This window comes from Leptonychotes weddellii, chromosome 7, assembly GCF_054177405.1.
Source record: "Leptonychotes weddellii isolate Sample4059 chromosome 7, ASM5417740v2, whole genome shotgun sequence".
NCBI classification, from domain to species: domain Eukaryota; kingdom Metazoa; phylum Chordata; class Mammalia; order Carnivora; family Phocidae; genus Leptonychotes; species Leptonychotes weddellii.
The window spans coordinates 12,702,337-12,719,738 of NC_138375.1; the positions used below are offsets into that span (position 1 = coordinate 12,702,337).

General features: G+C 40.9%; 1 protein-coding gene across 3 annotated transcripts in view; it reads left to right on the plus strand.

Annotated features, from left to right (window-relative positions):
* Positions 1 to 7,188, plus strand: part of BASP1 (brain abundant membrane attached signal protein 1) — a 73,163-nt gene extending 65,975 nt beyond the window's left edge. For all 3 annotated transcript variants that reach the window (XM_081825926.1, XM_031042026.2, XM_081825925.1), the window contains exon 2: positions 5,611 to 7,188. In XM_081825926.1, the coding sequence (XP_081682052.1) occupies positions 5,620 to 6,279 (660 nt within the window). In that variant the 5' untranslated portion in view covers positions 5,611 to 5,619 and the 3' untranslated portion in view covers positions 6,280 to 7,188. The remainder of the gene's footprint in view (positions 1 to 5,610) is intronic.
* Positions 7,189 to 17,402: the final 10,214 nt, after the last annotated feature.

Consider the following 17,402-nt stretch of genomic DNA (forward strand, 5'->3'; position numbering starts at 1 on the left):
ACAGGATTTTGTTTTATAAGGAAAAAAAAATACTTGGGGAGCCTGGGTGGCTCAGTCGGTTAAGCGTCTGCCTTTGGTTCAGTTCATGATCTCAGGGCCCTGGGATCGAGCCCCATGTTGGGCTCTTGGCTCAACGGGGAACCTGCTTCTTCCTTTGCCCCTGCTCGTGCTCTCTCTCTTGCTATCTCTCTCTCTCAAATAAATAAATTAAATATTTAAAAAAAAAAAGTACTTGTCAGCTTTAAGGCTCAACAAAATATTTGCTTTGGAGAAAGAATTAAAACCTGATTTTTAGGTCATTTATTACTTTACTTCTTGTACTTATTTCTGAGGCCAAAGCCCATCACCTCCCCTTGCCTGCCTCGCTGTGGAGTTACTCCTTTATGTGCCTTCCTGCGCCTGAAGATGTTAGAGAAACACACCTTTGGAATTTTCATGAAAGTTCATGAATACACACTATCATTTATTAGGAAAAGTCATTAGCTGCCAGTAAACGAAAGCACATTGTATCAGAAATGAGTGTGTAGTGTAAGCTCACAACTGGGCTGTGAGGTCAAGTGTCATGAGTGGTGGGTGTGGATGTGGGCTCGGAGTTTCCTGGCAGGTGAGGCCAAGAGAACCATTAGAGAATACACCGCCATTGGTCCCTCCTGTAACCTTTCATGGTCTCCCTCTGGCTTCCCACTTTCCATCCCAGGTTGCTTTGATCAACAAACAGTGCTAGAGTGACCCTTTATCTCCTCTCTTCATCAAAAAGCAGGGCTTTAATTCTTCTGGAATATTTGTTTATAGCCCAGTGGGATTGATGAACTAGACAGAAGTTTGGTTTTATAAGATAGGGGGAATAAGTTCGGGACAGCTGTGGGAGATTTCAAACGCTATGTTAGGACCTTCAAAGTATTAAAAATATTGGTACTTTATAAAAGAAAAAAATTCTTCTGCAGAAAGTTAAAAAAAGGGGTGGGGGGCGGCATTTGACAGTGTTACCTTCCCTCCTAAGGAATTGACGTTTAGCTTATTAGCTGAGATAAGGCGTAGATCAAGTTTTTTGCCTTTCACGTAATTAATAGGCAGTAAATGAGTTTTAACTGCAGAACTTGGATTCTGTCTTCATCCTGATGACTGAAATGGATTTTCCCTTGTTTCCTTGAAACAAAGAAAGAGGTAGTGGGAAGATGAAGTATTTCTTCTTTTTTTTTTTTTAAAAAGATTTTATTTATTTATTTGAGAGAGAGAGAATGAGAGACAGAGAGCACGAGAGGGAGGAGGGTCAGAGGGAGAAGCAGACTCCCTGCCGAGCTGGGAGCCCGATGCGGGACTCGATCCCGGGACTCCAGGATCATGACCTGAGCCGAAGGCAGTCGCTTAACCAACTGAGCCACCCAGGCGCCCCTGAAGTATTTCTTCTATGGTCGCTCTCGTGTGAGCTCAAATTTGGAGGAAGTAGATTTGGTGACTAGTCTGAAGTAGACTAATTTACTATTAGCAGCATGATGACAGAATGGTGACAACATATAAATGCACCAGCTTCTTTTCCACATACACCCAGTCAGCAGGAGCAAGCTTGAAACACACATACCAAAAATCTTCTTGATGACATTTAAAAATATTTTTAAATACTCTTTTAATTACAGCGCTTCTCAGGCCTAATGGTAGAGCTTGTGTGTTTCGAGCCCATGTTCTACTATTCTCTTGGAATTGACAAGCATAGAACTACCTAAGAATTGCAAAATTAAATGATGGGGAAAGTAATTAACATTTATTGCAGGCCCATGACATGTCCAACATTGTCCTGATGCCTCACATTAAATTCTCTTAAGGTTGACATTTTTTACCGGACAGGGAATGAAAGGACAATGAGGTTAAGTAACCTGCCCAAGGATTCAGGGCAGGGGCACCGGGGAAATGTGATTCATAGCAACATCTTATGAGTCAACCATGACGCAACATGCAAACACTCCATGAAATAATTCTTGTCCAGAATTTTCCCGATTACACACAGTGAAGTTCTCTCTCTGTTGTTGCTGACTGTTAGTTATTTTCTGCGCCAATCTGAAGCCATAAGTCTATAGTTTTGGCCCTTGTGGCATCAGATTCTCTTGTAATTTTAAAGGACAGCTCTGGAGTTTGCTTTCCTTTGACATGTTTTAACTAAGAGATCAACTTAAGTGTTTGGTTATTATATCAACACATGGAGCTTAGTTCACTCCATCGGCATGGGTCTGAGTTTTTAATGGCTAGTGAGCGTCCCAGATGTGCAGTGCAGAAATGCAAAGGTAGTCTTAGCCTTCACTGTAGCTCAGATTTAGGTTTAAGTGACTTCCAAGGTGGATTATTTGTTGCTGGGTTTTTTTACACCAACTAATTTCCTTCAAAATTAGAAGTAATACATACGAGAGAAATGATTAAAATATATGCCCATCGCTCTCCTATTTCTTAAGGATACCAATACAAAGCCCCAGTGATAAACGGGGCAAGGAAAAGGTTAAGGGCAGAGAGTACCTGAAGTTGTGAATTTCATCATTACCTTGACGACATCCTGAGTTCTGAGTCACCCCACATCTGCACCAACCTTGTGACCCAGGCTGGGTAACATTCCTGAGATGAGCTCTGTCCAGTTATCAGCTTGTTCATGACCGTTCCCTTTGACCTCCTGATGGTGCCTTTTTGCCTTACTTAATTTTGTTGGATTTGGCCTTTTGCTTATAGTTCTGCCCCATGAACTCAGCTAGTTGGAATTTCCATTTGGTAAAAGGAGGATGCTAATGGTATATTTACTACCTTATGGTACTGTTGAGAAGATTAAATAAAACAATTTAGTAATGTGTTTAGGATTACGATAGTGCTTGACACTCAGGAAACCATTAATAGGTGTTAAGTTTTAATTTTAATTTACCCCTGTGTATATGCAGGATTTTCACTCATATTATCTTGGGAAAAACCAGACTATCTTGCTTTTCCAGGGTTCTCATGGATTCTCTAAGCCTTCCTCTGATACCCCACTGTAACTTACACAAGAAAATTAGCAAAAAGCAGGGGTGTTTATTAACTTTGTGTTTGAAAAACAAATAGGGATAGAGACTTTCTTACTTACAACTTGATGATGTACATTCATTTCCTACCCAGAAATGAATCGCAGCTGGGCTTAAAGAATAGAAAGTGGCCCTAACTGTGTTTCAGAAAACCAATTTTAGTAACACAGATTTTAGGTTTGTAAACCGACATGACTTTAAGCCTCTGGGGATAGCTATATAGAATTTCATGCTGTGTGTGTCAGAAAGAGGCTGCATTTACACTTTGTCCTCTCTTCTGTAATTTCTAAGTTGGTGTATGGGTTATTGGAGAATATATAGAAAAAAGCAGAGCTGTCAGGTTTCCTGTTTCTTAGCTCTAACCTAATGTACCAAAATATATCTCAACATATCAGAGCTGAAATTATTTTGACATTCCTGCACACTGGCTAATTAAGAACTCAGCTATAAACTATTTAAAACACTGGTCCAGTTTATTTCTTTATATTTTCATTTATTGCTTTGTGATTGCTTATGAGATTAAAATGTATTTAATTATATTTTACTATATGTATTTTCCCTACTTCTGAGGGAAAAATAACCAAAAATTAAGTCAAATAGAACCCACTGGGTGTCTGAAGTGGGTTATGACCAAAAACCATTCCTTTTTTTTAAAAGAGATATGTAAGAGAAATTCTTTCAGAACATAATAAAGGCCTTCCTTCAGACTAGGAACACTATTTTGGTCATCTTTCAACTCACTGCTTTTTTCCTCCTCCAACATTAAAGGCATTCCAGACAGGAAATTCACATATGGGGTGGAAATTAGCAGATAGAGACACATTTTCACTGAAGAATAGCGCTCTCCTATCTAACACCCAGCTTTTAGAGATAAATGTAGATATTTCACTCTCGTGAGTCATGGTTCGAGAAGTATAAGGAATAAAATTTTCTGTTCCAAATGGATGACATTAAAAAAAAAGGGGGGGGGACTGATCAACAAGAACTTTCTAACTAAACCCAGAGTCGTCCTTCACCTGGGACAGAACCAGGTCGTCTGTCATCTGTACTTTATAAACCTCCACTGGGGCCCAGGGCAAGGCTCTCTCTACTAGACTTGTCTTAATTGTGGGGACTAAAGAGTATTGACATTGGATCTCTTCCATGTTCATCAAGGAGAAGCAGCTGATCTTCCTCTAAAGAGCAACAGTTTCAGTCGGTTCCCACTGATAACATGATGGCATCAAAATGAGCTTGAAAATAAAAATACCATGCCTGTGTAGTTCTGGCAGTGGTTCTAGACTGAATTTATTATTTATAATTTTATAATTTATTATGTATTTGGATTCATTTTTGTGCCAGAGGAGAAAAATTAAGGATTCAAATACAATTGTAGTTTCTGATGTCAGAATCAAAGGCCTCCGAGAAGTTGGGGACTTCACCTGGAGTAAAAAATTCTGTTAATGAGCACTGAATTAGTTTGAATTCTAGTCAGGCAATTGACCATGAGGGACATTTTTACGTTGCTATGGAGTGTTTCTTTGAAGCCAAAATCATCTCAAAAAGCAATGAATACAAGTCTGACACAACTAACAAGCTAGATATAACTAGAGACACTCTAGGCTTTTCATTTCTTGGGTGATAGTTTTCTTTTAACTGGTCCTGCTTATACTAAGGAGATAGGCCAACCACTACTTGCCTTCGGTCTTCGAAGATACACGTGCTTATATGAGCATGTATATGAACAATGGAGTTTCAAAGGAGTTTGTAGTTTGAGATTATTTTCTAGAAATTTGTGATTTGTGCTTCATCAACAGCTGTGCCATTTCTCTGGAAAGTATTTTAAGATTGTGAAGCCTTTTATAAATGGCTGCCTCTGCCATTTTGTACGTAAGTGCTCAGTACTTAGTATCTGAGCTGCTCATCAGAAAGCACTTAAGAAAAAATAATGCTCCACTTCTCTTTACCATTGACAAGCTTCCTATTTAATCACGGAGTCTTTGATCTCAGTTTATTTCTTCCCCTTGCTGCAACTAGACACTGTGTAATGGAGCTCTTTACTTTTTATGATGCGCTTTTTAAGAATTTTTGATGGTGGCAGAATACAGGTAACACGAACTTCACCCTGGTCACCATCTTGAAGTGGCATGCTGAGCTCTTTACTTCGTAAACGGTAGCCTTCTTCTAGTTTTCATACTTAGAAGCATCGGGGTCCGTTCTGGCTGCTAAAACAAACTACCGTAGACTTGCGTGGCTTATAGATAGAAGTTTATTTCTCACGGTTCTGCAGGCTGGGAAGTCCCAGGTGAAGGTGCAGGCAGATGAGGTGTCTGGGGACGGGTGCTGGGCGGTCTTCTGGCTGCGCCTCACCTGGGGACCAGGGCCGGAGCACCGCGGGGCCCCTTCTACGGTACCGCCCACGAGGGCGCCACCTTTCTGGCCTCATCACCTCGCAGAGGCCCCACCACCTAATGCCATCACCTTGGGGGGGATAGGATTTCAGCCTATGAATGGGGCGGGGAGAGGGGGGCACAGATGTTCCCTCCCGGAGCCACGAGTAACTCCTTTTTGTGTTGTGTCCCGTTGTGCTCTGTTACAGAGCTCCAAGATGGGAGGCAAGCTGAGCAAGAAGAAGAAGGGGTACAACGTGAATGATGAGAAGGCCAAGGACAAAGACAAGAAGGCCGAAGGAACCGGGACGGAAGAGGAGGGAACCCCGAAGGAGAACGAGACCCAGGCGGCTGCCGAGACCACAGAGGTGAAGGAGGGCAAGGAGGAGAAGCCCGACAAGGATGGCCCGGACGCGGCGGCCGGCAAGCCCGAAGACAAGGAAGGCGACAAAGACACGGCAGCGGCGGCCAAGGAAGACGCCCCGAAGGCGGAGCCCGAGCAGACGGAGGGGGAGGCCGAGGGCAAGGCCGAGCCCCCGAAGGCCGAGCCCGAGCCGGCGGCCGGCGACGCCCCCCAGGCTGCGGAGCCCGAGGCGCCCGCGGAGGCCAAGGCGGATGACAAGGGCCAGGAGGCCGGGGAACCCACAAAGACTGAGGCTCCCGCAGCTCCTGCCGCGCAGGAGACGAAAAGTGACGGGGCCCCGGCTTCAGACTCAAAACCCAGCAGCACCGAGGCTGCCCCGTCGTCCAAGGAGAGCCCGGCAGCCACGGAAGCCCCCAGTTCGACGGCCAAGGCCCAGGCCCCCGCAGCCCCCGCAGACGACGCTGCCGAGGCGCCCGCCGCCTGCGCCGAGCAAACCGTAGCGGTCAAAGAGTAACACGGACAGCCTCTGGAGCCCGAGTCCCGCCGACACCGCCTGTCTCTCTCTCTGTGTCTCTCTCTCTCTGTCTCTCTCTCTCTCCTCTACTAACGCGTTTCAAATTGGAAGTAATGATACGTATTGCCCAAGGAAATTAAAAAATAAATAAATAAAAAGGATGTTGTCCCATGGAGGGAGGGAGGGGGTGGGGAGAATCCAAATAGTATTTTTGTGGGGAAATATCTAATATACCTTCAGTCAACTTTACCAGTCAGTCCTGGATTTTAAAGATCCGTGTCTGAAAGTACAGTACACCTTCTGTACCTGACTGCCGTCACGTGCGCTCCGCCGCGAAGAGCCGAATGATTGTCTTCCGCAGGGGGGTTGGGAGTGATGCGCTTGATTCTGCCCGCACGGCCTATGCCAAGGCAATCAGATCTTTATGAAAGCAGTATTTTCTGTGTTTTCTTTTTAATTTACTGCTTTTCTTATTTTGATATTTTTTTTAATGTTGTGGATGAATGCCAACTTTCAGACAGCCCACTTAGCCAGTCCACGTGTATCTCGATGCCAATACTCCATTCTTCCTCCCCAGGTATTTGTGGGAGTAACAAACATTCTCTCATCCTACTTAGCCTCCCTAGATTTCTCATGACGAGTTAATGCATGTCCGTGTTTGGGTGCACCTGTAGTTCTGTTTATTGGTCAGTGGAAATGAAAAAAAAAAAAAAAAAAAAGTCTGCGTTCATTGCAGTTCCGGTTTCTCTTCCATTCTGTGTCACAGACACCAACACACCACTCATTGGGAAATGGAAAAAAATAAAATAAAAAAAAAACACAAAAAAATGTACAATGGATGCATTGAAATTATATGTAATTGTATAAATGGTGCAACAGTAATAAAGTTAAACAGTTAAAAAGAAATAATGAAGACTGTTGGTTTTCTTTTACCACCCCTTCCTCCTTGGTAATTACCTCAGTAGAGAACAGAGTGCTCTATTGGACATGTTCCTGGTGATATTTCGAGAGAAATGTAAGGCAGTGTGCTCACATTTTTGCGAACGTTTTCTGTTTAAAGAATTAGCTGGTGGATCAGTGTCAATCCATTATCTTGGAGAGGCTAAACTGAAAACTGACTTTGGCTATGGATATGCACCCTCTAAAAATGGGTGTTATTAATTTACTTAGAACAAATATTTTGAATAAAACGAGGCAGTAAGTGGAGTTGATCTTGAAGGCTGGGAAAGAGAATTAGAAGATCTTGTAGAAATATCCTATGTATGTACGTTGTGAGACCACTGATGATCGTGTGATCCCTTTATTTGTCATACTCATGCAAAGCCTGGAAAGGGGACCCAAGGGCCATGAGGAGGCAGTGAGAACAGCGCTGTGAGAACAAGCATGGAACTGGACTTCGTGGTGGCCGGATTCCTGTCCTGGTTTTGCCACTAATAGACTTGTATGGCTTTTAAGTCACTTAACCTCCAGGCCTCCATGCTTTACCTACAAGAGGGTGAAGCCTTTATGATCTCTAAGGAAAGACTCCTTTCACTTTGGAGTATGTAGTAGTTTGCGTGTATGCCTGGTGATAATTTTATAGGATGGAGAGGTGCGCACCGACAGATGTGACTTTACCTCCATTCTTTGAGAGGTTGCTCGGATTCCATATATTCTGTAGATGGGGAAGAGCTTGGAGAACCCGGATAAGCAGTGACTTTTTACTGAGAGTGCACATGGACCTGGAACGTGAGAAAAGAAGAAATTGTCTCTTGGATCTCTTGGTAGTCATTTGGGTCTTTTCCAATTGGATTCTAGAAACTAAATCTCAAATGTAAAGTCCTTTAAAATGAACTCAGCTCTAGCCACAAAAAGTTTTCTCATGATTGAATCAGATAAATGACAGATTTTGCGGGGAGTGGGATTGGGTGGTAATTAATCAGGAATAAATACAGCTTCACACTCTAACATAGAAAATTTTTCTGTAGAACTTGTGAAGGGTCAGTACACTGGAATTAATTCCCAAAGAGAGATTAGGGATACAGTGGATGCAAATGAACCTGGTCCTGTTCCTATGGGTTGAAGAACTCGTCTCCAGTTAACCTCTGAGGGGTCTGTAGTGTATACCACATCTAAGATGTTGCCAGTGGGTAATGCTGGGAGAAGTAATGGTCAAACTGAATACTGGGCAGATATACCTGTGGGTTCAATTCATGTCTGTCATCACCTTTTGGCACTTTTGGTTCTTGTTTCTGTAGTGAAATGAATTTGAATACTTAATGCTTGAAAGCACAGCATACAAGAAATATGTAAACACCTTAACCACCAAGCACCTGTTTTAGGTAAGGAAAATGGCAGAGGAATGTCCAGGTTGTTCAGGATGTGTCCTGGCAGATATAAAATAGCCTGGGGGCAGGTTGCTGTTGCGGGGAGGGAGAGAACAGATTCAGTGAACCGAGGAGGACATTTATATGGTTACTGATATTAAATGCCGTACATTTCTTACAGGTAGATGTGATTGGTGGGAGTAATATGTTATACATTCACTGTCTTTTCATCCCCTTCTTTTAGTTAAAAAATTCACTAGGTTTTTTGGTGATTAGAACAATCAAATCAGGGATGCCTGGCTGACTCAGTCGAAAGAACATACGACTCCTGATCTCAGGGTTGTGAGTTCAAGTCCCACGTTGGGTGTAGAGATTACTTAAAAATAAAATCTTTAAAAAAAAACCCAATCAAATCAGCCTCCTGGATTAGTATTTATTACTATAAATCACTGTTTAGGGATAAGTGAAACTAAAGAGACATTGTTTTCTCCGTTGACTTACCCTTAGACCTGTTGGGTAGCATATAGGAGAATTAAAATCTGAGCCAAGTATTCATTTTTTGTCCTCTTTTCTAACTCTTTGAATTGTGTTCAAGCAATTAAAGACAGTCATAAATGTGGTCACCAAAATATTTAAATCAGACTTAACCTAACTATGGTTCATGACATTCAATTCTACCATACTCAAGAAAACTTAAGATGTAGTCTGAAATCATATACTGAGCAGAAAATGTTGTATGTGTGGGAGTAATTGGCTCAGCCAGGAAGGGAGCAATTGGGCAATCCATGTTAATTTTGGATTAACCTAGATTGTACCCGCATCGTGAACAATCTAAACTGAAGAGAATGCAATACACAGTCTGTGCTTGACAGGCAAGTCAGCACTGTTCGGAACTCACCACCTATTTGGCCCATTAACTCACATGAGTACAACCTCTATGAAGAACGAAGGGTTCCAGGGTCTAATACTTGTTGGGGACCTAATGGGCATACACTAAGGAGGAAGCACAAGAATGGAACTTGTCCAAGGTTACCAGCTTTGTCCCTCCAATCTTGAAGGTCCTGTCTAGGGGCTGACACTGCCTCTGCATGATGGAAATGGACCCAAATCCAAAGAGCAGGGGTGCACCAGGCATCCCAGGGTGGCCCTATCTGGCCTCAACCCTAGGAGAAGATCATCTTCAGCCTGGCCCTGTCCATTGAAGCAGAGGTCACACATGGCCATGATCCGGGAACACGATTCACTATTCTTGGAGAGTTTTCCAGTGGGGTCAAGACCCAAGGTCTAGCATACAGTAGGGAATTGGTGGCCAATTCTGGTGCTGACAAGATCTAGACATTCTTCGGCTGCCCGAGTTGGGTAAATTGGTAAGGGCCAGCAGCTACACAAAGTTTGTTTTCATAAGGCATCCTGAATCCTTAGTTTTCACTCAATGAAACATCATGGTGTATTGAAACACACTATCTCTGTCGAAACATACATACAACATATCCCTTAATGTCCACTGTCAAGAGCTGGCTTTGGGACACCCATCTTAGGTTGCTTCTTTACAGATAGAAGGCTGTGACAGACACATGACTGATTTCAGTCAAGTTTCCTTTATGGGGAAAAACCTGCTATTTATAAAATTTACTATTTTGGTGATCAGCTTCTTGTCTCAAAATCGATGAGATTAATCTTCATTCTTTTGATTGTTACTTTTAACTAATTTCTTCAATACTGAAAATTGGATGCTCAGAAGGTAATGTTAAGAATATGCCAAATAACACCATCACTAATAGTTGTGAGAGAAATCAGATGAGCTTTTATATGCAACCTTATAAAAGGAGGCAAGATTTGCCTCATTTTTAGCTGGCACTGCTTTTGGTCTGCCAAGTAGTTAATATTTTAAACATTTAGTTCAGGGACTGCAATTTTTTAATTTCATTTTTTAAATTTAATTTTTAATTTATCTTTATTATTTCATTTTACTGTTATTTTTTTTTTTTTTACCCTCTCTGCTACTGGAAAAGTGAAAAGGACAATGTAGGGAGTTTTTCATGGAGATATATGTCTTTGATTTAAAAAAAAAAGCTATACCTTTTCCTGAGCCTGTAAGTTTCATGCCCCCCCCTTTTTTAAAGATTTTATTTATCTGACAGAGAGAGAGAGAATGCAAGAGAGCACAAGCAGGGAGAGCTGCTGAGGGAGAGGGAGAAGCAGGCTCCCCACTGAGCAGGGAGCCCAATGCGGGACTCGATCCCAGCACCCTGGGATCATGACCTGAGCCGAAAGCAGACGCTTAACTGACTGAGCCACCCAGGCGCCCCTGTTTCATGCCTTTTTAATCAAAAAGATTTTATTAATGTATGAAATCTCGAAGTCCCAGAAACCACTGTTTTGGAACATTTCTCTGACTCTTTCTCAGTCTTCATTTTATTAAGAGCAATTTTCTTTCTGAAACTGTATTCTTCTATCTACATAGAGACTTAAGTAAAGAGAGGGAGTATCTTTTTGGAAAAGAACTGTGATCGTTAGAAAGAATACTCTTAGTGTAACTGTATACACCAAAATGAAAAATCAAATAACAGTATCATATATCTCTATCTCATGTACACTTGACCTTTGTATTTTTTTAAGGTCCAAATATAACATGTGTTCCTCATTTTCTTTCCTTTGAGGATAGTTTTATGTTTCTCCTGAGTTTCTCTCTGAGTCCAGAAAGTTCACTTTTAATATCACTCATTTATAAATTAATTGGCCTCATATAATGTATCCATTGCTTTTGTTTTAGCTCTCTCAGGCCAGTGTGTTAAATTGTCAAGTGACAAAATGATGAAGCAATATGCACTGATTTAGAATCATTTAGAGAGTGTTCATATTTGTTTTCTTCACATATGTTTTTGCTTAGATAGCCCAGGATTTAAGAGAGTAGGAGTAAAGGGGGCCTCAAGAAAAATGCTGTTTTGGGGACTTCTCATCTTAAATATGATTTTACATCTATTTCTTAATTCTGAGGCAGAGTATCAGATAATGAAAGCAAAGCCTGGTAGGCTACAGGCTTCCCTGAAGCCATGGGTGTAAAAACATAAATTAAAACTTAAAAAGAAATCTATTTCTTAAAACCTCATAAATATTCTGATAAATTAAAAAAAAATATGTTGAAGACTGAGTTCCAATCACTAGTAAGAAAGGCTTATTACTGGCAACCTCACTCTCTTTTGGCTTTTTAAGCTACGAATGTCTTGAAGTAGAAAATATCTTGGAAGAGGCACCAAAGACTTGCCTCATAATAGAATAAATTAATCCTTAATGTCACTTGGATTGTACTTAAGGGCCACACAACCAGAAAGCCAGGCCCATTGTGTTGTTACTTAAAGGAAAAAGTCACCTTTTTTTAATTTTATTTTTACCTTGAGGAAGATACATTTGCTTGTAATAAAATTTTGTTAACAAAAAGAATGGGGAAGAGAAATGAAAAAAACAAAAAAACAAAAAAACCCCAAACCTTCCAGTTCCTAAAAAAGCACAATCATTAATGCAAAGGAAAGACCACATTTCAGTACTTTCCTGATAGAAACAGCCCTGTTTTGAGATTCGCTGTGAAAAGAAGGGGATGATGTGTCTGATTACAACGCTCTTTTAGGCAGGTTTGGGGCATTTGATCCGACAGGTGAACCCTGTTAAGAGAACTGACGGAAGGTCCTGGAGCAGCGGTGACCAGTTTTCATCCTCCTGTCTCAGCTCAGACATCTAAGAATAGAGCTGCCTCTCAGCCGGAACCACCCACTGCAGCGCACCGAAGTCTGACTAGTATGCAAATCCCCGGAGGGTTTTTTCTTTCTGTCTTTCTGTCTTTCTTTCTTTCTTTCTTTCTTTCTTTCTTTCTTTCTTTCTTTCTTTCTTTTTCTTTCTTTCTTTCTTTCTTTCTTTCTTTCTTTCTTTCTTTCTCTCTCTTCTTTCTCTCTCTCTCTCTTTCTTCCTTCCTTCCTTTCTTTCTTTCTTTCCTTTTCTTTCTTTTTTTTTTAGCCCAGTATAATGGAGACTGTATTTTGCTTGCTCCCTATGCAGTTGCTGTCTCTTGCAGCAGTTGAAATTGCCTTGACATTCAGAGCAAATTCTACCTTTTAAAATAAAACACACACATGTAAAAGGAACAAAACCTAAAATAACACAATTCAGAGACAAGCTAATTAGAATACATCAGAAAAGAGCTGCTTACATTTCTGATGCTAGTCAGAACCTCATTATAACTTTTTGTCTTTTGTTTCCTCCCCTCCTTACTCTGTTTCCTCTGCATTTGTCTTTCCCGTCAAGTTTTCTCCTTTTTTTTTTTTTGTCAGCTAATTAAATTCTAAAGTGGTAATGTCACCCGCTTCCCTCCCCCACTCCTTCCCTCCTTACTTCCTTCCCTTGACACATGGGCTCAGGCTGGGCCAGAACGATAAAAATGACATACATCTTAAATGTGTAGTTTTGTTGTTGTTGAAGTATAGTTGGCACACAATGTTACATTAGTTTCCAGTGTCCCACAAAGTGATTTGACAAGTTTGTATGCTGCGCTCTGCTCACGGAGAGTGTAGCCACCATCTGTCACCATACAAGGATATTACAATACCGCTGACGATATTCCCTTTGCTGTACCTTTTATGCCTGTGACGTTTTCATTCCCAAACTGGACGCCTGTGTCTCTTCCTCATTTCTTCACCCATTTTACCCCCCTCCACCTTCCTTTAAATGTGTAGTTCTTAAATACACTTTAAGTGTACTGTTCTTTTTGACTTTGCATGACCCTTATATTCATTGGTTCAGAAGTTTACTTGGAACGTACCTGTCCTTTACGCATCTCTCTCCCCCTGCCCCCACTCCCCGATTTATCTGTAACAGGGAGATTGGGAGGATACATTCAGGATACAAGGTAATTTGAAATACTTTTTGACGTAGGATGCTTATTAAAAGAGCATCTTGAATGTTACACCGCAAGAAGCTCTGTTCCAGAAGGTGGGGCAGTTGTTCCTAGATGCCATTCAACCTGGTTACATAAACTCTTCTTGGATGTTGAGATAAAAACTTTCCAGGCCCCCAGCCATGACTGTGATTCGGTAGTTCTTACATAAGGTGGAGGGATAGGAGGAGTTTTGTAAAGTCCTTCTTTGGGGATTCACTTTGATAGTGTAACTTCCACAAGATTGCAAAGACACCGGGTTAAAATCTGGATTTTGTGGCTTATACTCTCATTTTAAGTAAATTCCTTAACATCCTGAGGCTCCCTGACCTCCTTAGAAAAAAAGGGAATAATAACAACAATAGAGTTGCTGTGATGTGAATATTTTCAGTACAACCTAGGAGTAACCAGCTCATGAGATATACTCCATAAACCATAGCAGAGGTTTCAGTTCCTTAAAAAGGCTAGGATCATAAGCTCTGGCCTGATTGTCTATTTAAATTACACAGGAAAATGTAATGGGAAGACATTTCTTAATGTCTCCTTAGAAATACAAAGGCAATACCCATGGAACTGAGACCCAGGTTATCCTAGAGAAGACAGCCTTGTTTGTAGGAAAAGAATAAAACACATATACGATGTATGGAAACCATTTGGGAGGGGCAGCAGAATTCAAGATGGTTTTCCTGAGAATATTCAAATTACATTACAGAGATAGCTAAGGTGTGAATCAAGGAGAGAGAACAAATTGCCTCGGTATATGGCAGATGAAGTCATTGGAGTCCCAACTCTATATGCAGGCAGCTCTGTGACCTGGGGACAGATTTAACTTTTTGGAACCTCAGAAAATGCTCATCTGAGAAGTAGAGAATGTTCCTGTCTCAGGGGCTAGTGGTGAGAAATGAAGGTCATGTTTAGCACAGTGCCTAGTACCTAAATGCTCATTAAATGGATGCACTACTGTGATGTGCATTTCCTTCCGGAATGAGTGACAGTGAAGATTGGGGCAATTTCATCCTTCCCCTCACCCTGATTTTTATGATCAATTTCTCTTTTAAAACAAAATCATATTTTTATGGGTTAAGTCTGGCGTGGTCTTTATTCATTCTGTGTATATCACATGTCACGTGCCCAGTGGCTTCCGTTAAGGCAGGGATGTAGAAGGGGTGCTCCAAGTAGAGCGTTGAGGTAAAAAGGAGTTTGCTGGCTATGACGCTGTGGTTCCAAGGCATGTAGTGGAAGAGGTTGGGGGGAGTGGGGGGGAAGCAAACTAAGTCTGCGGCAAGGAAGCAAAATGCATTATGGGGGTGAGGGAGTCGCAGCAAGAGGGAACCCATGATAGCTGACCATTGGGTTTTGGCTGATGACTAGAGAGGAGAGATGGAGATCAGGGTCCATCACTCCCTTTGAGGACAGTGAGTTCTGGCCCTAATGGCCATTGGTTTTATTTCATAAGACCTGGCGTGAGGTCTTTCCAAGCAATGGGTAGAGAGGTGACTAATTCTGTTCCTGAATTGCTGTGTGTGGTGACTTCTTGGAATTAGATGCTACCCGAATGAGTAGAAAGGAAGAAACCCTTCATTTTCTCTAAGATATCCACTACTTTTCCTCAGTAGACCTTGCAGGCTGGAGCTCAAATAAAGCCCAGGTGGGTGAACCTGCTTTGAACATGGGCTACGCACACTGTTCTGATCACCTGAAATCTCTCTGAAGACTTCCAGTCAACTTTGCTTCTTGATTCTCCCTCTCTCCCAAACTGCATTTAGAAGATGCTGGCAGATCCCCTGGTTTGAAGCCTATCTCTGAGACTTTATGAGCTCAGGGACCTTGGGCAAGTTACTTAACCTCTTAGTGCTTCATCCTCCTTATCTGTAAAATGGGAATAATAATATCACCTAACCAAGCTCAAATCACATAATGGATCTAAAGCACAGGACCTGGAACCTACTAAGGGACTAAAGAAAATATGCAGCGTTGTCTCGTCCTATTTCGTGAAATGTTCCCTAAACTCCAGGTTTACTGGACTTCTTCAAATTCACCTGTTATCACTGCTCTGTCCTTGCATCTGCCTGGACTTCTCTTCCTTCACAGTCCCCACCTCTGTGTGTTTCTTGCCTTCACCACCCCCTACCACCCAGTGCCTATAGGTTTCTTCTCATTCTGACTCAAGAAGACTAGAGCATAACAACTTGGGAGGTCTCTTTGTCGCTGGCAGACAGCTCCCTCCCAGCCAACCTCAACTTACATTACATTGACTCACTGCCCTGTGATTCTTCCCCACTAGGCTGAGTGACCTGAGGGCGGGGACATTTCTTCTCATTTCCTTATCTCTAGTACTTTGAATGTTGCCTCACACTTAGTAAGTAGTTTAAAAATATTTGATGAGATGTAAATGATTTATATAATATGACATCTATGTCCTCTCCCAGTCTTATTTGCCTTTTAAAATGAGATAAAATAATTTTAAGTAAAAATGATTCTCAATTGTTCAGTTTCAGATAAATGGTCAGGCAGAGGAGAAACAGTTATTTGGGGAAGAGTGGGGTGACTTTGGGTGGGCAGGGCAGTATTATTAATGAAGATCATCCTAGAACCACTGAAACTGTGTCATGCCTCGCCATTTTTGACTCTCTCAATTAATGTAGCCAATCCTGTGTTTGATAGCAACATAATCCATTATCTTATTAACGATTTTAAAATGTAAGTCATATTTGGAAAAGAAGGAATGTGAGTGCTTGTCCTAATTCAAATATTATAAATGAAAAACATCTATGACTCACAGATTGAAGCCAAGCATTATTATTTTATGGAGATGTTGAATGAAATGGCATCACTAAGCTTCATATGTCTGAATAGATTCCAATGGATCTCCAATAGTCTTCACATGGGATTGGGCAGTCATTGAATAGATGTCCTTATAGCGATCTTGCTGAAAATACTGTTACTCAATTTAAATTTGGATAAAACAAAAGCAATAAGCAAGGCCTTTATTTTGCTTAATATTCTTTGGACAAAGTAACATTTACTGTTGGGTTCTTCATGAGTTCTTAGAAACATCTGTTTCAGAGTCTGAGTTTCAGCCTTTTTCTGAAGGTCCCATAGGAAGTTCATTGGGCTGCTCTAGCCTGATTAGAAGAGCTGGTATTTTCTTACTTAATTCTCTAAGCCTCTCTAATGACCCACTAATAATTATTAAATAGCTTTATCTTTTTTAAAGCAAGGAACTGGGAGTTTACATACCAAGTCTATAATCAATCTATTAAAGTTCTTAAATTTATTCTGGCAAAATCCCTATAGTAAAGTAACATAAATGTTATCTTCTCTCTATATGTTATGCATGGTGACTTGGTAAACTTCCAGTGGAAATACACATGATTCTCTTTGAGATTTTCTTTTTATGAATCATGGTATTTTTTTTTCCTAATGGGAAAAGATGTGTTCATAATTTTCATCAATTATAGCATGCACTAGCACACTATACCTACCCATCTACCTATATCTTCCTTATATTTTGGTAATTAGAAAAAAATCCTTACTATTCTTCATTTACAGAAATCATGCAAAAAGATGTTTCATTCACCTCTGTTGCACTTTAAAAATATACTACTATTATACTCAAGCTTGTTCAATGATCATATTTTTGATACAATGAAAACAATCTGTATAAGATTGTAAAGTACATGGATTATTCTAATTAACAAAACACTCATGTTGGTAGTTTCTTCATGTAACCTGGCATCTGGTTTTAAGGAGAAATTCTGGCTAGTCATGCTACTTAGCTTGATTGATATTGTCTTATAATCTTGGTCTTCAAGGAAATAACTGGATCTATCAGTGGTCTATAACTTTGATGAAATCTTGGTTACTTTTTTTGAAGGCCACCATTTTTTTGG